This window comes from Alosa alosa, chromosome 11 (genome assembly GCF_017589495.1).
Source record: "Alosa alosa isolate M-15738 ecotype Scorff River chromosome 11, AALO_Geno_1.1, whole genome shotgun sequence".
NCBI lineage: Eukaryota > Metazoa > Chordata > Actinopteri > Clupeiformes > Clupeidae > Alosa > Alosa alosa.
In genome coordinates, this window is record NC_063199.1 from 21165173 (window position 1) to 21192825 (window position 27653).

General features: G+C 49.3%; 1 protein-coding gene across 4 annotated transcripts; it reads right to left on the bottom strand.

Annotated features, from left to right (window-relative positions):
- Positions 1–1207: 1207 nt before the first annotated feature.
- On the bottom strand, positions 1208–27564 carry cep152 (centrosomal protein 152). Of its 4 annotated transcripts, XM_048256570.1 has the most exons (28): positions 27214–27564; positions 26445–26567; positions 24409–24515; positions 23494–23560; positions 22833–23081; positions 22267–22507; positions 21952–22092; positions 21695–21834; positions 20635–20835; positions 20310–20457; positions 18230–18321; positions 17834–17997; positions 17340–17532; positions 15277–15381; positions 14930–15060; positions 14458–14586; positions 14253–14346; positions 13817–13990; positions 11837–12190; positions 10729–10848; positions 9800–10249; positions 9522–9597; positions 8992–9159; positions 7766–7847; positions 7419–7501; positions 3481–3637; positions 1884–1993; positions 1208–1668 (listed from the first exon to the last, which is right to left on the bottom strand). In XM_048256570.1, exons 2-28 carry the CDS (start codon positions 26529–26531, stop codon positions 1220–1222), a joined length of 4512 nt encoding a protein of 1503 aa, XP_048112527.1. In that variant the 5' UTR covers positions 26532–26567; positions 27214–27564; the 3' UTR covers positions 1208–1219. The 4 variants fall into 4 exon arrangements, with proteins under 4 accessions (XP_048112527.1, XP_048112529.1, XP_048112530.1 ...); XM_048256572.1 differs by lacking the exon at positions 10729–10848; XM_048256573.1 differs by lacking the exon at positions 1884–1993.
- Positions 27565–27653: the final 89 nt, after the last annotated feature.

The window sequence follows — 27653 nt, forward strand, 5'->3', positions numbered from 1 at the left end:
CTCGTTCGGTGGCTCATGGGTTGGGTAACTCGGACAGAGTTGATAAGAAAACAAGCTGCGTTCAATATGCGTTATCGGTGAACTTTGAGGAAGGGTGTCTGAACACATGTTTGGAAGTGATCACGTGAAACATTATTCAATCAGAATAACATCTGCCATTGTTTTGGATTTTACATAACCAGTCTTGGAGCGCAGGGAAAGACAATGACTGATCAATTTGCGTCACATTAAATGCACACCACACGTTTCTGTATAAAAGCCATTTAATTACGGAAGACAACGGACTGGGATCCAAAACACAAATCATAGCAACTGGTATAAAAAAACAAAAAACATTTAATTGGGGAAGATAACAGACTGGGATCCAACACAAATCATAGCGACTGGTATAAAAACAAATGGAAGAACACTTAAAATGAATAAACTTATTTTACATCATAAATACAATAAAAGCAATTCTTGCACTCTGGAGGGCCAGTGTACCAGTTTATGCAGACAAGGCACTTGATTCTGACACAAACTTCACATTCCTCAAGCCCCCCCCCCTCTGGTGAGTGTAAACAAATATAAAAACAGATCTCCGCTCTGGCTTGCCAACACAGCCCAAAGCAGAGCTTGTGAAAGACCGAATGAGAGGTCCAAAGTGGAGACTGTGTGTGTGTGTGTGTCTCCTCAGGCAGGTCTCTTCCTCAGCTGGGAGGGGGGGCTGCTGAAGCCGCTGTCCTGCTGCGGCCCTTTCAGCTCGGAGAAGAGGCTCTTAGGAGCGAGTCGGCCCGACCCCTCCGGGAGGCCCGACGTCGCCTTAACAATCTGCCTGTAGATGGTGGAGTCAGTGGCGTCTCCCAGGAAGCTGCCGCACGCGTCAAACTCCGTCCCTAACGCAGACAGCGGCCCAAACAGGTCTGCTACAGGAGTGTGTGTGCGCTGGGGAAGGTAGGAGCCAGCGCTGGTACTGAGTGTGAGTGCGTGTGTGTGCGAGTGTGTGTGTGCGGGCTGGTAGGAGCCAGCGCTGCTACTGAGAGTGTGTGTGTGCGGGGGCAAGTACGAGCCAGCAATGGCGATGCTCCATTCACTCTGGCCCCCGTCCCTGACCGGAGGCTCCTGGGCGAAGGATGACTCCTGGTGCAGGTGTGAGTGGGCCTCCTGGTGCAGGTGTGAGTGGGCCTCCTGGTGCAGGTGTGAGTGGGCCTGCAGGTCAGTGGGCCTCCCTGGATCCGAGTCAGAGCGGCGTGGACGCTGCTGCGGTGGCTCCTTCTCTCTCTCCCGCTCCCTGTGCTGGCTCCTCAGGGTGACGTGTGCCCGGCTGGCGTCTGCCCTCTGGCGCCCGCCGTGCGCCGAGGACGAGGAGGGGTGCGGCGGACATGGGGGGCTTCTGGGAGGCCGGAGGCTTCAGTTGTGGAGGCGTGGGGCCCCTCAGGCCCTGGGGCTGCTCTCTGGGGGCCCCCCTGCTCTCTGAGGCCGTGCGGTCCCCCAGGCCCCTGGGCAGGCTGCTGCTTTCTGGGGCCGAGATGGCGCAAGCGTTTGATTGGCCACTGCTCTCCGAAGCCTCTCTGACACAGGCCAGGGCCTGAGGCCTTACTCCTACAGGGTCTCCCAGCGCAGAGGTAGGGGCCAGGCCAGAGGGAACTCTGGGAGTCTGGCCTGGAACACTGATGAGGTTGGCTTCCTCTGCACACAGGGGTCAAAGGTCATTAATAGGTTGAAGTTGACTTGGCAGACACGTTTATACAAACAGGACAATAATAATGCATTCTTACTAATACTAATAAACAAAAATAACAACATTCTTTACTCTTTTTTTTTCTGTGGAGGGGGCAAACATTAAAACCCATGGACTGAACGCGCGCACACACACACACACACACACACACACACACCCACACCTTGGGCGGTTTGGCTCTTGCCGAGTTTCTTCTTGTTCGTGGGCGTCTCCAAGACTTTGGCCATGGCGGCTAGTTTGCTGGCTGCGTTAATGATTTTCTTCTCAGCAGCGCTGGGAGGGCGGGAGGACAGCGGTGTCATAATCACACACATCAACAGCCCAGCTTCAGAGACGCACACCACACATCACACACCACACACATCAACAGCCCAGCTTCAGAAACGCACACCACAGACACCACACATCACACACATCAACAGCCCAGCTTCAGAGTCGCACACCACACATCACACACCACACACATCACACACATCAACAGCCCAGCTTCAGAGACGCACACCACACATCACACACATCACACACATCAACAGCCCAGCTTCAGAGGCGCACACCACACATCACACCACACATCAACAGCCCAGCTTCAGAGACGCACACCACACATCACACACACAACACATCACACCACACATCACACCACACATCAACAGCCCAGCTTCAGAGACGCACACCACACATCACACACACAACACATCACACCACACATCACACACATCAACAGCCCAGCTTCAGAGACGCATACCACACATCACACATCACAGACACCACACATCACACCACACCACACACATCACAGCAGTGTTAATGCATAACCAGCAGCCGGACGCAGCTCAGGTGTCACCAGGGCCCATTAGTTCAATTTCAACTGACCACAAGTAGTCGTCCTGAGGTCCCTGAGACACTGACATTTATAGAGATTACAGTTTACAATATGGAAAGAGAAATAAAACAAATAAAAAGGTGTGACTGGCTAGTCTAACTACTTTACAATGTGGAAAGACTCAAGTCTTCTGACTGGCTAGTCTAACTACTTTACAATGTGGAAAGACTCAAGTCTTCTGACTGGCTAGTCTAACTACTTTACAATGTGGAAAGACTCAAGTCTTCTGACTGGCTAGTCTAACTACTTTACAATGTGGAAAGACTCAAGTCTTCTGACTGGCTAGTCTAACTACTTTACAATGTGGAAAGACTCAAGTCTTCTGACTGGCTAGTCTACCTACTTTACAATGTGGAAAGACTCAAGTCTTCTGACTGGCTAGTCTACCTACTTTACAATGTGGAAAGACTCAAGTCTTCTGACTGGCTAGTCTACCTACTTTACAATGTGGAAAGACTCAAGTCTTCTGACTGGCTAGTCTACCTACTTTACAATGTGGAAAGACTCAAGTCTTCTGACTGGCTAGTCTACTTACTTTACAATGTGGAAAGACTCAAGTCTTCTGACTGGCTAGTCTACCTACTTTACAATGTGGAAAGACTCAAGTCTTCTGACTGGCTAGTCTAACTACTTTACAATGTGGAAAGACTCAAGTCTTCTGACTGGCTAGTCTACCTACATTTCGATGTGGAAAGACTCAAGTCCTCTGACTTTTTCTCTGTTCTCTATTCAAACTCCCACCTAAAGTAATAAGCAAAGCAAACCCCACTCCTCAACCTCTCACTTTTCACTCCCCTTTACCCGCTCTTGTGCCCCCTACACCCCCTCACCGGTTGGCGTGCCCCCACTCTGCTGTGCCCCCCCTACACCCCCTCACCCGTTGGCGTGCCCCCCATCGTGCAGCAGCTCCTGCAGGCAGGTGAGGTAGTATCGCCGCATGCGTCTGGCCGTCTCCTGGCGCTCCCTCTGTACCTCCCCACGGATCAGCTCTGCCGCACGCTCCTTACTCTCCTGCAGATACCGCAGCATATCCCCTGCACACACACACACACACACAAACACACACAGAACACACTGCATTTGTAAATATCGCTTATATTCTAATTGGGGCAGCCATGGCCTATTGGTTAGCGCTTCGGACTTGTAACCAGAGGGTTGCCGGTTCGAACCCCGACCAGTAGGCACGGCTCAAGTGCCCTTGAGCAAGGAACCTAACCCCTCCCTGCTCCCCGAGCGCCGCTGTAGCAGGCAGCTCACTGCGCTGGGATTAGTGTGTGCTTCACCTCACTGTGTTCACTGTGTGCTGAGTGTGTTTCATTAATTCACAGATTGGGATAAATGCAGAGACCAAATTTCCCTCACAGGAGTATATATACACTATACTTATACTTATTCACTTGAACCTCATTTACCCTCCAACCGCCAAAGTCGCAAAATTGCGACCAACAACGTCACTGATTAAAACAGACAAACACATCTCATTTGTACAAAGTTTTCAGGAAGTTATTGTATTACCACGCGAGAAACAGGAAGTAGACGTGCATTTCTTTGTAATGACATGGAAGCGATGTGGGCCGTAGTTCTGCTTCAATTTCTGCAGAACTACGGCCCACAGCACTTCCATCGCGAAAAGTTGAAAAAAAAGTTCACGTGTGATAAAGTCATGAGTCTGTTATTCACCTATTCCAATTCTGACGGAGAATATCTGCCTTTTGGAGAATATGATCGATCATCTATTGACAGTGATGGTCACGGTGCGTCGGTGGTCACGGTGCTGTGAATGGTGCGTGTTTGCGCGTATACGACAGTGTCCACTAGGCATACCATGCTTATTTCGACCCTCTGCCCAACATAGCTGGAGGTGCCAGTGGTAATAGTGATGATAGTGTCCGTAATGGACGTGGTAGGGGTAGTAAAAATAGGGCTCTGAAGAACTACAAAGATGATTTGGCCAGGCAACTTTATTGTATAGTAGCATAGGGTTTGTGGTTATAGTAATAGTTTACTATTGTTGGTTTACATGTGACTGTTTTCCTGTTCATTTGTTATGTGGGTGAAATGACAAAAAAGAAAGTAAAACTGCTCAAATATATTCAACATCCAGTATTTACTGAAAGGTGCATAATTCGAAGTGGTTGCCATCCAGTGACATCATAATATGCAAATTAGATGGGTAAATTTAACCCCTTCATAAACTTTTGTTCATACTCAATGATTTTCACATTTACAGTAGGACTTTATCTCTGACCACTTTCAAGCCATGGCCTTTTGAAATTTTGATGTAAAAATCCAATTTCTTTTTAACCCAGGCGCCTAAAGGGCTAATGACCACCAATGTGTAACACCCACCTGGGTGATGCACAGCAGCCACTACAGTACAGTATACACACAGTGTATGTATCCGAACACTCAGCCACTCACCACCACACAAGCATGATTAACTACATCCACTCACCACCACACCAGCATGATTAACTACATCCACTCACCACCACACCAGCATGATTAACTACATCCACTCAGCCAGACCAGCATGATTAACTACATCCACTCAGCCAGACCAGCAGCACATTGTTTCTCCAAACAACTGCAAGTGTTAGGTGTAGTGTAGCTTGTGTGTGTGTGTGGACGCAGGCTGTGAGTGGAGAGGTACTGGTGTGTGTGTGTGTGTGTCAGAGCTAGTGAGCGGAGCTGAGCGGTGAGCTGAGCTGCTCAATTTCACTCCCCGCTCCACTTAAAAATCCTCCCGCTCCAGTAAAATCGCTCCACGCTCGCTCCAATTTAAAAAAGGGAGAAATAATCTACAAGCCGAATTGTCACCTTAAACAGAAAACTTAAATCCTAAAGAACTAAGAGCATAGGCAATACAGGTGCTGGTCATATAATTAGAATATTATCAAAAAGTTGATTTATGTCAGCAATTCCAAAAAAAGTGAAACTTGTATATTATATTCATTCATTATACACAGACTGATATATTTCAAATATACTTCAAGCAACGTGGATTCTGTGCCTCTCCTCTCTTCCTCCAGACTCTGGGACCTTGATTTCCAAAGGAAATGCTAAATTTACTTTCATCAGAGAACATAACTTTGGACCACTCAGCAGCAGTCCAGTCCCTTTTGTCTTTAGCCCAGGAGAGACGCTTCTGACGCTGTGTCTTGTTCAAGAGTGGCTTGACACAAGGAATGCGACAGCTAAAACCTATGTCTTGCATACGTCTGTGCGTGGTGGTTCTTGAAGCACTGACTCCAGCTGCAGTGCACTCTTTGTGAATCTCCCCCACATTTTTGAATGGGTTTTGTTTCACAATCCTCTCCAGGGTGCAGTTAATCCCTATTGCTTGTACACTTTTTTCTACCATATCTTTTCCTTCCCTTCACCTCTCTATTAATGTGCTTGAACACAGAGCTCTGTGAACAGCCAGCCTCTTTAGCAATGACCGTTTGTGTCTTGCCCTCCTTGTGCAAGGTGTCAGTGGTCGTCTTTTGGGCAACTGTCAAGTCAGCAGTCTTCCCCATGATTGTGTAGCCTACAGAACTAGACTGAGACCATTTAAAAGCCTTTGCAGGTGTTTTGAGTTAATTAGCTGATTAGAGTGTGGCACCAGGTGTCTTCAATATTGAACTTTTTCACAATATTCTAATTTTCTGAGATACTGAATTTAGGGTTTTCATTAGTTGTCAGTTATAATCATCAAAATTAAAAGAAAAAAACACTTGAAAGATATCAGTCTGCGTGGAATGAATGTATACATTATACAAGTTTCACTTTTTGAATAGAATTACTGAAATAAATCCACTTTTTCATGATATCCTAATATGACCAGCACCTGTATGTTTCACTCATAGAACATTTATTTTAAAACATAGACAAGTGTAACAACGAACAACGTTTTTCTTTGCTCTGCGTGTGTTCCCGTAGCACACCCTCGTGTTTCCGCGAAATGTCTTCTTAGATTCCAAATTTAAGCTTTACTCACTGGAACAGTGTCACTACATTGTTCTACAGTACATTGTTAGTACCTCCGTAAATCCTCAAGTTATGGCCAGGGTCTTTTATTTACTTATTTATTTGGGGCGGGCTTATATTCGAGGCAGGCCTTTATTTCTTACGTGCATTTCATTGTGAGACATGCGTTTCGTTTGGAGCGACTTTCGGTTTGGTTTGGGATTTAATTTACTTTTTCTCAGCCTCTTGCAAGCTCAGAAGGGGGCGGCAAGCGACTGAGCTTGAGAGCAACGTGTTGGAGACCCAAGGTGTAGGCCACAACGACTTTTCATTGGCAACAGTATTAAACCAGCCAACAATATAAAGAGATGAGCTCTTATTTCATTGAGTTAAATCGAAACAATGTCTTCTAGTGCTCGTGGACTGATAGTCCTACTGGTAGGCAATTATTACCCTGGCTTGTATTTGGGGACCGCCCTTTATTTGTCCGAATCGACCACGACCCCGGCTATTATCCGAGGCCTGGCTAAATAGAAGGCTAAATGTAGAAATAGTGAACTTGCATGACTTTCAGTTTACTTTCTAAAATATTTAGCGAACTCCATCCCCATCAACAAGCTTCGATGACCAGTTTTAACGGTCTTGGTTTTGTTAGGAAGAAATTCATTCTGGGTGGATTTGGGCATGCCTCAGACTCGTGGTGTGAGCGGTATCGGAGGGAAATTGGAGCAGAACAGAGCGGCCGCTCCGGCCTCTGAATGTAGAACGTCCAACAAGAATGTCCAACAAAATTCCATCCGCTCTGCTCCTCGCTCGCTCGCGCTCCGCTCACTGGTGTGTGTGTGTGAGCGTTTGGGGTCATACCTCTGATCTTCTCCACCGCGCCAGTGTACTGCTCCTTCATCTCCTCCAGGCCAGCCTGGAGGCTCTTCTGACCGCCATGACCTCTGCACACTCACACACACACACACACACACAAACAGGCTGTGTCAGTGATCACCTCAGACACAACACACACTCCAACCCCCAACCAACTCAACACCTAAAGCCCAACTCACAGAGCTCCTCCACGCCACACCGTGAGCTTTTCGACTCCAACCAAAAGTTGATACCAAAATTATTTCAAATGACCCCGAAACCCAATTTGTGTGTGTGTGTGTGTGTGTGTGTGTGTGTGTACACATGTGTGTGTGTGTGTGTGTAGTACTCACTCCTCCTGAGCAGATCTTTTGGCCTCTTCCACAGCCTTGGCATGGGCTTCCCTTTCCTGTCGCAAGACCTCCTCGTGCTCCTCTGAGAACACACACACAATCACCACAAGATGTTTAACCAAACTGACCCCTCTCCAGTGGAGCACTGGGCAAGCATCTGCATGATCACTGTAACCAAAGGTTACACACACACTGACTATAACATAAGCAGTTTCCATACATCATACCCCACTGAAGTTCCTATGGAATATATACATTCAGTTTTGTCCCTGCGATTTTAAGCATCACTGACTTTCCCCAAAGCCTTAGTTTGGCGTCTTCGGATCCATACATATTAGTTATCTGTTAATTTCCCCTTCCTCATCATTATCCTCTTCCTCTCCTCCCCTCTCATTCTCTCTCCTCTCCCCTCATTCCCTCTCCTCTCCTCCCCTGTGGTTTTCCATTCTTTCGTCAAACCTCTCAGAGTGACTCCATTGCGCAGGCAGCAGTTTCTCTGAGCTCTGAGGGGAGAGGTTTCACAACTAATTCATAAATTGCACCATATCTGATCAGACCAGGCATCACGCAGCACACAAGTAGCAGTTTCTGTCCACTGTGTTAAAAGATAATTTTTCACCAGTTCTGTGAACTAATCTGATCTTATAGATCTGATGAATAGAGCACCACGAGACTGGAGTCCCTCCTGAGGCTGATGGGAAAGGCGCGGGAGAGGAACTACGGCAATCTAGTGGGAGCCTCATCCCCGAATACATATCAGGCATTAATCACACACACACTCTCTGGAGAAACACCTCTCTTCAGCACACACACACACACACACACACACACACACACACACTCACACAGGTATCTTTCACACGCTCACACACACTCACACAGGTACCCCTCACACACACTCACACATACCCCACACACACATAGAACTGCATGTCTGTACTGCACTGTGTGTGCTGCATGTCTGTACTGTACTGTGTGTGCTGAATGTCTGTACTGTACTGGGAGTAAGAAAACAGCTTTTGAGGATTGGTATTAGGAGCCAGCCTGCACAGCAACTCCAGTGCCATAACATTTGTGGGATCCAAGATCTTGTGTGTGTTTGGGGCCTTGTTTGTTGTCCATATGTGTGTGTATCTGTGTGTGTTTGTGTGGTACCTGTGAGTGTGTGAAGGATACCTGTGTGAGTATGTGTGTGAGGGGTGTCTGTGTGTGTGTGTGTGTGGTACCTGTGAGTGTGTGCAGGGTGGTGCGGTGGTCTCTGGTGGTCTGCTGCAGTTGTCTGCAGGCTTTCTCCAGCTGCCTCTGCAGCTCCTGAGTCTTCTTCTGCAGTCGGGAGGCCGTCTCCGAGCAACGCTTACTGACACACGGAACATCCAAGCCCTCCGCTGACGAGTCTGGACACACACATACATACACATAATCATCAACTCCAACCACTACAGCACGCAACCTGCAAGACTCACCACAACATGGGCTCGAATTCAGTCAACACAACCAGCAGAGTGGGACAGCAGATGTTTCGTAGCTACAGATTTGAGTGATGAGATCAGTGTTGAGTGTTGAGGTCAGTGTTGAGTGTTGGAAGAGCAGCAGTGTTTTGTGTGTTGAGTGTTGGTGGAGTATCAGATTTGGTATAGTGTTGGTAGAGCAGCAGTGTTGTGTGTTGGTAGAGTGTTGGTAGAGCAGCAGTGTTGTGTGTTGAGTGTTGGTAGAGCAGCAGTGTTGAGTGTTGAGTGTGATGTGTGAGCAGACATACTCTGCAGCTGGAGAATTTCCTTCTGGTGTCGCTCCTGCATCTCCTTCAGCACGTGCCTCAGTTTCTCCTCACTCCTCTGGACACAAACACACACACGCACACACACGCACACACAGGGTTAAAGGATCACACACAGCATGGAGGCAACACACACACACACACACACACACACTTCAGCAGGGTCCTTCTCCCAGTGGCCACAGCTCATCATAGGGTGTATTTCCTGGGGCCAGAGCAGTGCTGTGCTGCTGGATGTCCTTGAGTGAGGGGGGGTTTACCTTGCTCCAGTCCTGGCGGGCGATGGCCACAGCTCTAGCCAGCGCCTCCCTGCAGAGCTCCCTCAGCCCCCCTCTCCTGCAGTCGCTCTTCTCCTCTGTCCTCTCCCCCTCTCTCCTCAGCAGCTGCAGCGCCTCCTGCAGGCCCTCCTTCACCTCCTGCTGCGCCTCCTCTCTGGCCCGCTGCAGGTCCTGCTCCAGCTGGGTCTGGTGCTGGTTCTGGAGACGGCCCGTCTCCTCCTGCTGCCGGCGGGTCCAGGAGGTGCGGGCCGCGGCCAGCTCCGCTCCGAGCAGCGCCTCCTGCTGCTCGCCCAGGGAGCGCGCCTCCTCCTGAAGGGAGCGCACCTCCTCCTGCAGCTGGCCAATACGCTCTCTGCTCTGCTCCAGCTCCGCCCTGTCTGCCTGCGCGGCCTCCTCCCATTGGTCCTTTGCAGCCTCTACAGCAGCGGAGATCTGAGGCAAAAGCAACAAAGAGATGGAGACGCTTCCGTCAAACACACTGATCATAGTCATGGGAAAGCACAGATATTGTGTGTGTGCGTGTGTGTGGTTTACCTGTGTGTGTGTGTGTTTGTGTCACTAGTATTTAAACTTGTGCACTCTCATCTTCTGGTAGTAGCATATTGCTGTAGTAGTAACTGTTTCCTAAAGACTCCTCTACAGTATAGCTTGAATGCTTTTATAAGTTGCTTTGGATAAAAACATCCACTAAATAAATAAATTAAAATGTAATTTAAATGTAATGTGTATGTGTGTGTGTTGTACCTGTGTGTGTGTGTGTTGCACCTGTATGTGTGCGTGTGTGGGTTGCACCTGTGTGTGTGTTGCACCTGTGTGTATGTGTGTGTGTTGTACCTGTATGTGTGCGTGTGTGGGTTGCACCTGTGTGTGTGTTGTACCTGTGTGTGTGTGTGTGTGTGTGTGTGTTGCACCTGTGTGTGTGTGTGCTGTTCCCACTGGCTTTTCTCAGCCTGCAGTCTGGCCTTGTACTCCGGTTGTGTGGGCAGCTCTTCCAGCCAGCGGCTATGAGCCCTGGACACGGCCCCCTCCACCTGACCAACACACACACACACACACACGCACACGCACACACACGCACACATGCTTATTAAGGGTTTATGAAGGGGCAGATGCGCTCAAAGACCCTTATTAAGGGCTCATGATGGCACAGACCAGCACACAGATGCTTATTAAGGGCTCTTCACTCCTCATCTTCACCAGTTCCAACCTAAGGTAGTATCTCAGAAAAGAAATGAGGTGTGTGTGTGAGTGTGAGCTTTATCTTTCAGAGACGGCAGGATGGGGGACTAGGGGTTCCCAACTGCGAGCGAGTGAGTGAGTGAGCGAGCAAGTGAGTGAGTTTGCCCTTGAGCTGAGAACTATATGCCCTTTAGTCCCTGAGATCTGGGATGTGATCTGTGTGTGTGTGTGTGTCTCTGTGTTACCCTGACTGACCTTGAGTACTTCCTGAGTGCTTCAGAGGATGAGTGTAGCTGCCAACACAGGTGACTTCAGACACACACACACACACACACACACACACACACACACACACACACACGCCTCAGTGCTAACAGACTCAGTGGAGCGCACGTCCACTCAGAGGCTGAGTCACTGGGGACCCTGAAGAGTGTGGGGGCGCCTGGCCAGAAACAGCCCAGTTGCACTGGGTGGGATGCTACCGGTCCTGTGTGTGTGTGTGAATATATGCATGTGTGTAAGCGTGCCTGCGTGCGTAGTAAGTATATATACACTCTTTTGATCCCGTGAGGGAAATTTGGTCTCTGCATTTATCCCAATCCGTGAATTAGTGAAACACACTCAGCACACAGTGAACACACAGTGAGGTGTAGCACACACTAATCCCGGCGCAGTGAGCTGCCTGCATCAACAGCGGCGCTCGGGGAGCAGTGAGGGGTTAGGTGCCTTGCTCAACGGCACTTCAGCCGTGCCTACTGGTCGGGATTCGAACCGGCAACCCTCCGGTTACAAGTCCGAAGCGCTAACCAGTGTGTGTGTGTGCGTGCAATGGACACCCACGTGTTTGGCCACCTCCTTGAGGTGCTTCTGCTGCAGCTCCCGCTGTGCCCTCCTCACGGCCGCCACCTGCTCCTCCTGCGCCTCCCTCTGCAGCCGCTCCCTCTGCTCCTGCAGCTGCGCCTGCACCTCCTCCCAAGGGACCGCAGGGGCCTGCACCTCCTCCCGAGGGACCGCGGGGGCCTGCACCTCCTCCCGAGGGACCATGGGGGCCTGCACCTCCTCCCGAGGGACCATGGGGGCCTGCACCTCCTCCCGAGCCTCCGTCTGGCAGCCCCCCTCCTGGGTCACCGCCGCCCGCCGCCTCCGCTCCTCCTCCACCGCGCGCTCCAGACGCACAGACCAGGCCCGCTCCACCTGAACACCACACACACACACACACACATTAGTGATCAGACCCGCTCCACCTGAACACCACACACACACACACACATAAGGGATCAGACCCGCTCCACCTGAACACCACACACACATTAGGGATCAGACCCGCTCCACCTGAACACCACACACACACACATTAAGGATCAGACCTGCTTCACCTGACCACACACACACACACACACACACACACACACACACACATTAGGGATCAGACCCGCTCCACCTGACCACACACACACACACATTAGGGATCAGACCCGCTCCACCTGAACACACACACACACACACACACACACACACACATTAGGGATCAGACCCGCTCCACCTGAACACCACACACACACACATTAGGGATCAGACCCGCTCCACCTGAACACCACACACACACACACACACATTAGGGATCAGACCCGCTCCACCTGAACACCACACACACACACACACACACACACACACATTAAAGATCAGGCCCGCTCCATCTAAACACCACACACACACACACACACACATTAGGGATCAGACCCGCTCCACCTGAACACCACACACACACACACACACACACAAACATTAGGGATCAGAACCGCTCTACCTGAACACCACACAAACACACACACACACGGGATCAGACCTGCTCCACCTGAACACAACACACACACACACACACCAGGAGACAGGCCACAGACATGCCACTGGGGAAAATAAATACACCAGAGAGCCTCCCCTAAACGCACTGTATTAAACGTACTGTATTAGAGTACTGACTCCTCCCCTAAACGCACTGTATTAAACGTACTGTATTAGAGTACTGACGTCTCCACTAAACTGTATTAGAGTACTGACTCCTCCCCTAAAAGCACTGTATTAAACACATTGTATTAAACGTACTGTATTAGAGTACTGACGTCTCCACTAAACTGAATTAGAGTACTGACCTGCACTAACCGCACTGTTTTAGAGTACTGACTCCTCCACTAAAAATTCTGTATTAGAGTACTGACTCCTCCACTAAACTGTGTTAGAGTACCGACTCCTCCACTAAACGCACTGTATTAGAGTACTGACCTCCACTAACCGCACTGTATTAGAGTACTGACATCCACTAAATGCACTGTATTAGAGTACTGACCTCCACTAACTGTATTAGAGTACTGACACTCACTAAATGCCTCTCGTTGGATATAAGTATAAGTATATATACTCTTTTGATCACGTGAGGGAAATTTGGTCTCTACATTTATCCCAATCCGTGAATTAGTGACACACACTCAACACCTAGTGAACACACAGTGAGGTGAAGCACACACTAATCCCGGCGCAGTGAGCTGCCTGCATCAACAGCGGCGCTCGGGGAGCAGTGAGGGGTTGGGTGCCTTACTCAAGGGCACTTCAGCCATGCCTACTGGTCGGGGTTCGAACCGGCAACCCTCCGGTTACAAGTCCGAAGCACTAACCAGTAGGCCACGGCTGCCCCAAGAAAGGATAAGAAATTACAGTGCGACTGACAGACCTGACTGTATACAGTGCTCCATGTGTCATGTGTTTTACGCTCAGTGCAGTGGTGTTGAGGTGTCGAGGTGCTGTAGTGCTATCGTGCCATCCCACCTCCTGCTGCTGCTGCTGCCAGCTCTGCTGGGCCGAGGCCAGGTTGCTCTGGAGATGCTCCTGCTGCTCCGCCTCCCACTGGCTCCTGAGGCGCGACAGCTCCCCCTGGTGCTCACTCTGCAGCTCTGCACGCAGCTGCTCCACAGCACGCTCACTCGCCTGCTGCCTCTTACTCTGAGGGAGGGAGGGAGAGAGAGGGAGGGAGAGAGAGGGGGGGGGAGAGAGAGAGAAAGACAGACAGAGACAGAGAGAGAGAGGAGAGCGGGAGAGGGAGAAAGGGAGGGAGAGAGAGAGGAGAAGGGAGAGAGATTTCAAGGTCGCTCTGCCATATCTCTATCAGCCAAGGAGTCCTTGGCCTGAAAAATGTGGAAGACATCTGGTAGGATGATATATATGGTACATAGTACTGAGCATAGAGCATTGGGTGGCCACATACCTCCTCCTCCTCCAGCCGGTCTTTCTCCTTACAGATGGAGATGTAGCACTCCTGTACTGCAACCATCTCCCCCTGCAGCTCACACAGCTTAGACCTGCACACACACACACACACACACACACACACACACACACACACACACACATGACTCCCCTGCACCCAAGAGAGCGTTAAGGGATATCTTTATTGCAGCTAGTGGACTCACTCTAGGGCCTGGGTCTGCTGCTGGTGTTGGGTCCTCAGCTCCTCCATCTGAGCCTGGTGCTCCTGGGTCAGCTCCGAACTCACACGCTTCACCACGTCATCACGGAACTGCTGCTGCGTCCGCTCATACCTACACACACAACCTTGCATTAGGCAGATGTCATTGCATCAGCAGGGAGCTTTCCTCCCCTGGTCTCTGGGACACACACACGCAGAGAGAGAGAGAGAGAGAGGCAGAGAGAGAGAGAGAGCATCTGGCCAATCATAGTAAACTAATGAGCAGACACAGGGCCAAGCCCAGGGGTCCTGTTGAAAGTTGTGAGGTGTCAGGGGCATCAGCAACACCTCCCTCTGAACACCTCCCTCCGAACACCTCCCTCCGAACACCTCCCTCTGCTCCCCTGGATACCTCCCCCTGAACACCTCCCCCTGAACACCTCCCCCTGCTCCATCTGTACCCCCCTCCTCCTCACCGCTCCTCTGCCTCCTGCTTCTCCTGGTCCAGCTCCTGGATCATCTCCCTCATCTTGGAGCACAGCTCAGAGTTGGCCGCCTTCACCTTCTCCTCGCTCTGCTTCAGCTCCGCATTACGCCTCTCCAAGACCTGCACACACAAACACACACACACACACAAAACCATACACACACACACACACACACAGGCATGCACGCATGCGCACGCACACACAAAGGCATTTTTACAACATACTCACAAACCAATACAGCATTCTTCCATTTACTTACAAATAAATAGACGGATACAGACAGGCTACACACACACACACACAGAGAGGTGAGTGTGGCGGGGTTGACCTCTGACCTCCACTCTGTCCTGCAGGTGCTGCCGCTCCTCCTGCAGCAGAGTTAGATCTGAGGAGGACGCTGCTGCTGCTCCCGCAGGCTTCTGGAGGCTTCCGTCTCCCTTCTACAGGAAACACACGCAGGAGATGCTATGATGAGTTGGACACTCACACACACACACACACACACACACACACACACACACACACAGGACAAACCACGATGAGACTATATTACTGTAGGGCACACAGGCCGTCTGACCAATCAAAGCCTCTCTACAGGCCATCTGACCAATCACAGCCTCTCTACAGGCCATCTGACCAATCAGGCCACCTGAGACTTCAAATACCAATCAAAGCCTCTGGTCTCTACAGGAAATCTACTGTAAAGGCATGTGAAGCTGCAAGACACACACACACACACACACACCACAATGAGACTTTATTACTGTAGGGCATACAGGCCATCTGACCAATCAAAGCCTCTCTACAGGCCATCTGACCAATCACTTCCTCTGTCAGAGGCCCCAAGTAGTACGTGTTGGCAACAATACCTCAAGCAGCATCACACTGAGCACAGGGGCCCCCAAGGCTGCGTGCTCAGTCCGCTGCTCTTCACCCCTGCTGACGATGACTGCACTGCAACCTACAGCAACAATCACATAGTGAAATTTGCTGACTACACAACTCTGGTGGGTCTCATCACCAGGGCCACTGAGACTCACTACAGGTTGGAGGTCGACCATCTGACCACGTGGTGCAGGGACAACAACCTCCTGCTGAACGCCAGCAAGACCAAAGAGATTGTTGTTGACTTCCTCCGGAGAGGTCACACCCAACACCTGCCACTGACCATCGACGGTGCTGTGGTGGAGAGAGCGAGCAGCACCAAATTCCTGGGGGGTGCACATCAGTGAAGACCTCTCCTGGACCACCAACACTGCATCACTGGCTAAGAGAGCTCAGCCGCCTGTACTTCCTAAGCGAAACTCAGGCTGCAGCAAGTGCTCCACCAGCCATCATGACCACATTCTACCGAGGCACCATTGAGAGCATCCTCTCCAGCTGTATTGCTGTGTGGGGCGGAAGCTGCACTGAATACAACAGGAAAGCCCTGCAGCGCATAGTGAACACAGCTGGAAGGATTATTGGTGCTTCACTCCTCCCCTGAAGGACATTTACACCACTCCACCTCACCCACCAAGTATAGCGACTAAAATTGTGAGTGATGCAAGTCACCCCGCCACAATCTGTTTGATCTACTGCCCTCTGGGAAGAGGTACAGAAGCCCTCCGCGCCTCCCAAGACTACCAGACTCACCAACAGCTTCATACACCAAGCTGTAAGGATGCTGAACTCTCTCCCTCCTCCCCCCCCCTCCACCCTCAGCTACATAACATCCTGACATTGAACCCACAATGGCCACTGCACTACTCCACTTGCACACTTGAACACTTGCACACTTGTACACTTTACAACTTGGTGTTGTTGTCCTGAAAACACAACACTTCTGCTGCTCTTACATAACTTGCACCACTATGCCACTTTCTTTATTACTTAGGTCAAACAGAACTACCCAAGCCTTTTTTTATTGGCCTGACTTTGCACTAGTATTTTATTGACTGTCTATGCACAATTTCAACCAAATTTTGCTGCTCTTTTTTTTCATTATTATATGTGCCCTCTTATTTACTTATTTACTTACTTTTTTGTTTACTTGAATGTTATGTTTGTCTGTGGACTTAAATTGGTAAAATATGTCTTGTCTTCACCGTGGGATAGTGAGAAACGTAATTTCGATCTCTTTGTATGTCTGGAACATGTGAAGAAATTGACAATAAAGCTGACTTTGACTTTGACTTTGATCACAGCCTCTCTACAGGCCATCTGACCAATCAGGCCACCTGAGACACACACACACACACACACACACACACACACACACACACACACATAAGCAAAGCTACAAGATTTACACTCCAGCCATGTGCCAATGTGCAATTCTAAGGGCTTTGCCGTACCCTCTCTCTCTATCTCATACACACACACACACACACACACACACACACACACACACGCTCACCGGTGAGGTGCTGGTGCTGGAGTGTGTGTGCACGCTGTGCTGCTGCAGCTGCTCCTGGGTGACGTGCAGGTCGTGCTGCAGGTCAGAGATACGCTGGCGCTTGTCCTTCAGGCTGGCCAGACAGCGCTGCAGCTCCGCCCGCAGCTCCCGCACCACCTCACTCGGCTCCACACCCTCACCCTGCGCCGGGGTGCTGAGGAGGGGCAACAGAACACAACACACAGGGGCAGAGGGGGTATTTCAGCCAGTAAGGTACACAATATGAACGTACTACTTAAGTGAGTAGCAAACGATCATTGTTTGTGTGTGTGTGTGTGTGTGTGTGTGTTTAGAGTGGCATGTTCCTGGTACCTGTGCATGCGTGTGTGTGTATGTGTGTGTGTGTGTGTGTGTTTGTGTTGGGGGGGGTGTTCCTGGTACCTGTGCATGCATGCGTGCGTGTCTGTGTGTGTGTGTGTATGTGTGTGTGTGTGTTGGGGGAGTGGTCCTGGTACCTGTGCATGCGTGTTTTTTTCCAGTTGACCTTCTTGATGCCCAGCTCTGCGTAGGAGTCGGACAGCTGGTTGTCCCAGTCGCCCCCGCTGTCCAGGGACACCACCCCTAGCTTCACTGCAGACTCATACAGCCGGATCTGATCCTTCAGTTCACTCAGCTCCTCCTGACACACACACACACAGAGTTAATGAGAAATCTGGATCAACACACACACATCAATTCTCACTGCTAATGAGAAATCTGCATCTATGGGGCCCTGATTATGGGCTCACATTCACACACCAAACCACCACAGCAATGCACACACACACACACACACACATGCTCAGTAGCGCACGCACACGCACACGCACACACGCACACACACACACACACACACACACACACAGCCCCACCTGCAGTGCTTTGTTCATCTCCTCGCTCATGCTCTTGGCAGACTGGGCCTGCTGCAGTCTCATCTGCATCTGACTCATCTCCTGCACCGAGCCTGCACACACACACGGAAAAATGTGCGCGCACAGACACACACACAGATTAATACACAAATAAATAAAATAACACAGGCACACACACATACACACACAGATTAATATGCACAGATTAATATGAACACATTTATATACATTCACAAAAAGGTTGTAGTTGAAGACATTCTATCATTGATCTCTTCTTTTAACAGTCCAACAAACCCCAAAAAGTATCTAGTTATCTAGCTGCTAACAGACGTATTGTAGTGTTTTTATCTGACGCTGTGGAGGAACCCCAAAACGTATCTAGTTATCTAGCTGCTAAAAGACGTATTGTAGTGGTTTTTATATGACGCTGTGGAGGAACCCCAAAACGTTTTTCTTTGAAGTCTTTTCTCAAGATTTCATTTGCGTTCTCTGATTCCGTTTCCCCAGAAATTTGATGATGGCATTATTAAAGGAAAATTCCGGTATTTAGCACTTGGAGTCCCTTTTCTGGTTTGTTTTGGATGAACTAGAGTGGTGGGCAACGAAATTTTGACGATTGGTCCTGTCTCAACTTTTCTGACTAATTTTGAATCGCCTTTGACTACTTTAGAGTGGCTGCAACAGGCATGCAAACATGTCCTAAAACAACCCTTAACATTCTTTTTCAAAACTGTGCAACTCACCGAATGGTTAGCGGTGTTCGTTGCATAGCGAAATACAGTTTCTGTCGTGTTTTATTTGGCATTTTGGAAAATCCCATTGATTTCTGTTGGAAGACTCATTGCACGTTGATATTACTGCGCCACCGTCTACACTTCATGCTCAAATATTGAGCGGAAGTTTATACGCGGTTGTGGTGTCTGAAAAAAATAGTTCCACAATAGCAAATAAGACAGCTGGAAATCATACATTGCGCTGATATATTTGCGCGAACACCACTAACCACTCGGTGAGTAGCACAACTAACGTTAAGGGTTGTTTTAAGGACATGTTTGTGCATGCCTGTAGGCAGCCATTCTGAAGCAGTAAAGGCGATTCAAAACGAGTCAGAAAAGTCGAGACAGGACCAATCGTCAAAATTTCGGTGTCCACCACTCTATTTCATCCAAAACAAACCAGAAAAGAGACTCAAAGTGCTAAATACCGGAATTTTTCTTTAAGACTTCACATTTGATGATGGAATTCTTAACACAGATTTTCTCCAACCTCTCACATTCACAGAGCAGCTAATCCTTATTAACGGAACAGTCCAGGATTCCGATGAAAGGGAGCTCTCCTTCCTTGTGTCTTTAACATCCTTTTTCCTTCACTGCGCGCACACACACACACACACTTTCCTTCACTGCACTCTGTCTCCTTGTGTCTTTAACGTCCTTTCTTCTTCCATGAACCCACATCCTCATCTTTGCATTTGCATGAATGCAGATGACTAATCTATCTAAAATGGAAGTGTGTTTTTATTTGTGTTAATCTACCTCTTTTTTAAAATGTGCTTGCGAGAGGCAGAACAGTGTGTGTGTGTGTGTGTGTGTGTGTGTGAGAGGCAGAAGTAGGCCAGAGAGAGAAAGAAAGAAAGAAAGAAAGAGAGAGAGAGAGAGAGAGAGGCCCACAGCTCCTCCCTCACTCAACAGCACCACAGAGTGAGAGTGAAAGACCACTGACCCGTGTGTGTGTGTGTCTGTGTGGACACATAAATAAACAAACATGAATAAACATGCACAAACATCACACACACACACACACACCTGGGCTAATTAAAACATATACAGTATTTTCTCTTTCTCTCAGTCCAAAGAACCACAGGCCTGAAGGCACAATGGTGCACATGCATCTGTGTACACCCACACATACACACAAAACCAAACACTCATCTCTCTAGCCTCTAACAAACACACACAAAGAGAGAGAGACAAACACTCAGACATACATATGCATTAACACGTAAAAATCACATTTATCTCCAGCATCTCTTCCACCACCCCCACCCCACCCACACACACGCGGGCACACACACACACACCTGTGTGCAGCAGCTTGGCACACTGCTTCTGGCTGTCCTCCAGGCGCTGTGTGAGGGCGTTGATGACGGAGGCTCTCTCCACCTGCTCCTCCTCACGCTGACGCTCCAGCTGACGCACCTGCTCACGCAGCCGCTGGCCCAGCTCCGTCTGACACACACACACACAGTCAGATATGCACACACACACACACAGTCAGATATACACACAGAAACACATTAATATATAGACAAGATGTATATCCTGCAGTATCTGTGTGTGTATGTGCATCTCACCTGTTTCTACAGGGCCTGTGTGTGTGTGTGTGTGTGTGTGTGTGTGTCTTACCTGTTCCTGCAGGGCATGTGTGTGTGAGTCGAGCATCTGCTGCAGGCTGAGCACCCTGGCTTCGTGCTGTTCCCGGAATGCGTGTGTGTCTCGGTCATGCTGCTCTCGGACGCGGGTGAGTGTGTCTGAGCGACACATCTCCATCATCTGCTGCTGCATGCTGTCCACCGCCGCCTCGGCCACACACAGCTTCTTCTGGCTCTACCCCCACACACACACACACAAAGTACACACACACACACACACACACACATAAGTACATACACACGTGCACACACACACACAAGTACACACACACACATGCATGCACGTAAGTACACACACACACACACACACATGCACGCACGCACACACACACACACGTAAGGACACATACACATGCACGCATGCACGCCGCAGGAAATATGTTAGTTAAGGTGTCTGACTGGGGAGAGGGGCATACTGGGCTATGTAGCCTATAATATTATATTATTATTATTATTATATTGTTATATAAACTATTGATGTAAAAAACTGTATTTCTGATTATTTATTCATGACAGCACACATTATGCCGATATTATAGACTAGGTGCTGTTACTATTAAGCTACATTAAGCTCCAACAGCTCGTTCTACCTCTTTCTGTCTCTTACTGCTTCAGCTGTCAGCAGCACTGGTTGAAGCCTGGAAATATTGTAAACAAATTAGCCGAATGGGCTACCTCATCATAGACCATTCAGTTTCCCCACGTGTGTTTAAGTTTCAAAGTGATACTTTTTCTCCTTGGGACTGGCCTTTTAGAGTCTGGGGAAAGATTTTTCCATTTATATGGGGATTGAGATGATAAGAACTTAGCAGAGTCGACTTGAATGCAACGGTTTTGAACAGAGTGCTCATGTGCATGTATGCATGTGTTTCTGACTGTGCGTGTATGTATGCGTGTATGTGTGTGTGTGTGTGTGTTTGTGTATATGTGTGTGCATGTGCGCGCGAGCACACTTGTGTGTGTGTGTGTTTCTGACTGTGCATGTAAGAGTGAGTGTGTGTGTGTGTGTGTGTGTGTGTGTGTATGTGTGTTACCTCCTGGTCTCTCTCGGTGAGGGTGTGTATCTGTCGCTCCAGGGCGGTGACGCTGGCCTGCAGCTGAGCCTCTCTGCTCTGACTCTCCTCCAGCACATGAGACGACTCCTTCAAAGACACTGCCAGACCCTCCTTCTCATCTACACGCACACACACACACCCATACATGCAGTCAGAAACACATATGTATGCAAGGAAGGTATTTCTTTTTCCTGTACGTGTGTGTGTGTGTGTGCGCATTTTTGCATTTTTGTTACCCTTGACGATGGCGAGCTGGTGCTCCAGGAAGCGGATGCTGCGTTTGCTGTCCTCCATCTTGCGCTCAAGCTCCTCCAGCTGTCTGTTCTGGGCCTGATGCAGCACCTGCAGCTGCGCCAACTGCTGGCCCTCCAGCGTGTCTGCACACACGCACACAAACACAAACACACACACACACACACACACACACACACACACACACACACACACACACACACACAAACAAGATGACAAAGTGAGATGTTTGTGGAGAGAACAGAGACAGGCTGGTCTGGGGCTGAGGCCCACTGAGAGCCCACTGAGGGGTCACTCACTCTGTCTGGAGTCCAGAAAGTCCCGCTGCAGCTGCTCTAGGTGGCCGTTCGGGAGGTGGCCGTTCGGGAGGTGGCCGTTCGGGAGGTGCCCGTTCGGGAGGTGCCCGTTCGGGAGGTGCCCGTTCGGGAGGTGCCCGTTCTGATGCCCCTCTGGGTTGAACATCTGGGAGGGCTGGCGGGGCTGGAAAGTGGCCTTATGGTGATTGGGCATCTTCTCTGCTGTCCCACCATTGTCCACATTCTACACACAAAAATCACACACAGTTACAAAGGAACAGTAGAATCGTATGTTATGGTGAAGCCCAGTAACTAAAACTCATAGTTCCCCTAACGTGAAACCTGAAAGTGGTTCCTGTATTAGGTTCCCTAACCTGAAACTGGTTCCTTTATTAAATCCCCTAACCTGAAAAGGTTACTGTAGTTCCAGCTTCCCAAACCTGAAAAGGTTCCTGTATTAGATTACCTGACCTGAAAGTGATTTCTGTATTAGATACCCTAACCTGAAAAGGTTCAGGTAGTCCCAGTTCCCCTAACTTGAAAGTGGTTCCTGTATTAGATCCCCTAACCTGGAAGTGGTTCCTGTACTGGTTGTAGTTCTGCTGGTCGTTTGGGTGCTTGGTGGGGGAGTACGGTTCCTGCTCGTATCCCTTGTCTATGGAGAAGTCGTTGGTGCAGGAGGACTCCTCAGGCCCCGTGCTGGAGTAGGGGTACCCCTCGCGCTCGTACGGGTACCCCTGAACGCCCCCCTGGCCCAGTGGGCCGGGGCCGTTCTCATAGCTGTAGTCCTGATGATACGAGCCCTCGTCCTCATAGTTCTGCGGGGAAAAGTAGAGCGGCACTTCACACACCAGCACACACACACCAGCACAGTGCTGTCAGGGCGAGCTGTACTTTACACACCATCATAAGCCTAAAACAGGGGGTGGGGAACCTTTGTTTGATCTGGCCCCCGGGGCAAATTGGCCAAATCCGAAAAAAAAAAGTGCAGCCCGAAAAGGTTCCCCACCCCTGGCCTAAAGCCAATACATCATTTTTGATTTCATAGTTGGGATTTTTGTCCCGTTTTGATGACCACAAAGTATTTTCAGCCAGACTTACAAACAACCCAACAAACAATCCAATTTCCACACAACAACAATGTTCCAACCAGTCAGAGAGACACAAAGTGTTCAAAGTAAGATTTAGACATATAAAACACATAAATAGAGATAGGTTTGAAAAACTCACATCCTCAGTGAGAGCTGGGGGTCTCTGATTGGTCCAGTCAGTTTGCCCGTTCCAGGCGTGCTGAGGTCTGAAGCACAGAGAGAAATGAATGCAGCCTCACTTACACAAACCTCACTTACACAAACACACACACACAAACACACACTAGACGCACATCAGACATACACACACTAGACACACTCACACAAAAACACACCAGACACACTGATACCAGACCAAGACACACACACACATCAGACACACCACACACTAGACACACACCAGACGCACATTAGACATACACACACTAGACACACTCGCACAAAAACACACCAGACACACTCATACCAGACCAAGACACACACACGCACATCAGACACACCACACACTAGACACACTCACACAAAAGCACACCAGATACACTCATACCAGACCCAGACACACACATGCACACGCACACACACAAACACATCAGACACACACAAACATCAGACACAGACACACACAAACATCAGACACAGACACACACACATCAGACACACACAAACATCAGACACAGACACACACACACACACACACACACACACATCAGACACACACAAACATCAGACACAGACACACACACACACACACATCAGACACACACACACACACACACACACACACACACACAGACACACACACACACCAAACACCAGTGGAGGGACAGGGCAACAGGACACTAGTAGTAACACAGGAGTGTTCATTAGTTCAAAAGACTGTGGAACTGAGTCAAAGACCACAAGTTACGCTTCCTTATACAACTCTTCCCCTGACACACTTCACTCTCCGCCTGACGGACACATGGCGAGAGCCAGTTAGGCTTGTTTGCAGGAAACGGATCACACAACCCTGCAGCGGTGCCAAGGCCTTAGGGCTGAATGTTGTGTTATGTACCTGTTGCCATTGCCATGGTTACTGCAGGGCGAGTCGTTGAGCTCGGGGGAGGAGTCACGGCTGTCCTCTAGCATGTCATCTGGGAGGTCCGTCAGGAGCTTGTGGAGCTGTAAATGAGCGCGCACACGCACACACACAGACACACACACACACACACACACACACACACACATACATACATAAGAAAGAATATTCCACATCTTCAAAAAGGGCATGGTCAATATTGACTCATAACAGAATGCATTATAATGTAAAATGGTTAATACCATGGAACGAGCAACTTCTCAGAAACAACACACACACTGCCTCTCAGACACATCACACACATACTGCTTCTGAGAAATAACACACACATACTGCCTCTGACACACTTTTAAGCAAGTAATGTGCTAACCTGTTGCATAGCAGCAAGTACTGTGCTAACCTGTTGCATAGCCGCAAGTACTGTGCTAACCTGTTGCATAGCAGCAAGACAGAGTGTCATGTTCACCATAGCAACGGCCAGAAAAGATCCTAAACAATCCTAAACGCAATCAAAACACCCAGACAACACACACAGCTCTCCAGACCCCTCACTCCGTCAGAGCCAGGCGTGAAGCAGCCACCCCACCCCGCCTCAACCCTCCCACCCCCCGACACACAAACACACACACAGCTCCCACTCCAAAGCGTTAATCTCAGACCCCTCACTCTGTCAGACTGTCAGAGCCAGGCGTGGAGCAGCCCCCCACCCCGACACACACACACACACACACACACAGGATGCTGAGCTGAGACCAGAACCAGATCAGACTGAGGCCACAATGAGACTGACTAACTTACTTCCCATAGAGACTTCCGGATGAGAAGCACCTCCCGCACGGACTCCTCCACCAGAGCCGAGCCTCCCGGCACACGCATTCACCCACCGGCTGTGAGGGGGCAGAGCGAGCTGCACGGCGTGGTGAGGCGGAGGGCGCAGAGTGGCAGGCAGAGCGGCGAGAGCAGACCAGACTGGCACTCATGCGCAGCAGGCAGCATGAGTGGCGGCCGGTGCGCTAAATCCGCTCATGTGTGTATTGTTTGGGTCCAGCCGTACACCCCACTGGGCAGGGCAGGTCAGACCATACATTGGTGTTAACTGGAGCAGAAAGAGCTCTGATTAAACACAACACTTCCGGTTCCCACCAGAGCCTTTGGTTCCCATACATACCACAGCTTCCAGAAAACACTCACACAACTTCATATACCGTAACTGTTTAAAAACACAGCTACCAACAGAGTCCTTCAGTTTGCCACTTTAGATGGGCCAAGTCGGGTGCCATGTATATTCAGTTGTAAGCTATTTTTCAGTGTAGGTGTCCACAGATAAGCGAAGCCCAGGAGAGAGCAGCTAAGTTTCCCAGGAGAGAGTAGCTTAGTTTCCCAGGAGAGGCAGCTAAGTTTCCCAGGAGAGAGCAGCGAAGTTTCCCAGGAGAGAGCAGCGAAGTTGAGTTTCCCAGATGAGTTGTGCTCCACATGTGAGAGTGAACAGAATGTGGGACAGGAGAGAGAGAGAGAAAGAAAGAGCAGAAACACGCCCGCCAGCCTGCAGTCCTACTCCACCAATAACAGTGCAGGTCCAGAGTGCAGCTCAGCAACATTACCAGTGAATGAGTCACAGCACGGCTCTACCAGGCTGGTTTCACTGCTGTTTTAAACACATACACACACCTCCACCCTCTGGGGGGTCTCTCTCTCTCTCACCTGTATTATTATTAACACAAGGCGGAAGGCTGTCAGTGGCCCAGCATCGGCCCCAAACACAACAGATGGGGGAAAAAAGAGCTTAAACAAAACAGATGGGCAAAGAGGGGATAAGGTGACATAATAACTGTTTACTGAACAATTCCGCAATTATGGACCATACTGCTAGTCCAAGGCCAAGATCTTTTTCACAAAAACCTCCCTAGATCTACCTCCCAGCTCCAGTCTGCGTCTACGCTAAACCACTACATGCGTCTGGATTGCTGCAAGGGCACACATGAACTCCAAGTTGAGAGTTTAAGCGCACCCACCTCCTGCTCTCTGGCGTAGTCCTCCGGATCGTACTCCTCCTCCTCATGCTGGGTCTGCAGCGCGTTGCTGTCGAAGTCTATAGACATGATTGGTGCTGAGGATGCACCTCTTCAACCGAGTGCCTGAGTATGACAGGGAGACGTGTCAGCTGCCTGACTAACAACAGCTCTATGTACACACCAACAGTAGCTGTCTACAGCTAACATGCATGTCTTGGCCTGGAGGTTTGAGTCCAAGTCCAGCAAATAAATGTACGAGCTGTCCTAGCTATTAACTGCCCTGTCGCTAGCTGACAAAAAAAAAGTAAGTTACATTCAACACAACTGGCAACATGCGGTATGTTACAACGACAAATGAGTTATAAGAGAGTCCAAAAAATAGATTCTTAAAACTTCACACTGTCTTGGTAACTAACTAAAGTTCATCGTCAACGTTTAAAGTTAGCATCTACGTTAACTTGAATTCTAACTTAGGAGGACAACTGGCCATGTTTCTATCAGAACTAAGATGATAAGAGACAAAGTTATGCATGGCTCTTACATTTGCTTTTTGAATGTCTTGGCAACAATAACTTAGCAAGCTAATTGAGTTTAGTAGTGACAGAGACTTTTTGTAACGTTACTAAACCAGCAAATCAATGAAATCCTATGCCAACTCGGCTCGGCTCAGCTCACGTTAGTTAACGATGGCTCATTCATGCATGCTATCGATAGTAAACTTTTCCACCAGGAAGTCATAACACAGGTAACGTTAACATTAGATACTCACCACGACCACAGTAAAATCCACTTTGTTTCACTAGGCACGTTGTCTAAGATAAATAACACTAGCAGCGCTACAATATGGAAGATAATAGCGTTCGCCTGCCAACAGACTGGTTAAATGTCGTTAGCTTAGTAAAGTGCAATGCTAACGTTGAGTTCACGTTACCACCATAGCAACCAAAGGGAGCGTTGCATTTTCTACGGTGCCTGTTCATAGACGGTTAAGATACGTGGTTGCAGTAGACGTAAGACATATCATTGCATTTCACTTAACCACACAACCGTTATTTTCAGACCAAACTCCAGAGTCGTCGTAGTTTCCATAAAATGGTTTTGTTGTCATGCGTCTCCAAAGCTGGCGCCTAAACCGGCGGCAACTTTTCCGCTCATCTGATTGGGTGACAGACAAGAATGGGCGTGCTAATGTCATGAAACAACAACGCC

Coding starts and splice junctions, on each gene's coding strand:
- cep152 (XM_048256570.1), bottom strand. CDS start 26,531: ATGTCTATAGACTTCGACAGCAACGCGCTGCAGACCCAGCATGAGGAG. Junction 23,561..24,408: donor AACCATGGCAATGGCAACAG/GTACATAACACA, acceptor TCTGTGCTTCAG/ACCTCAGCACGCCTGGAACG. Junction 13,991..14,252: donor ACCGGCTGGAGGAGGAGGAG/GTATGTGGCCAC, acceptor TCCCTCCCTCAG/AGTAAGAGGCAGCAGGCGAG.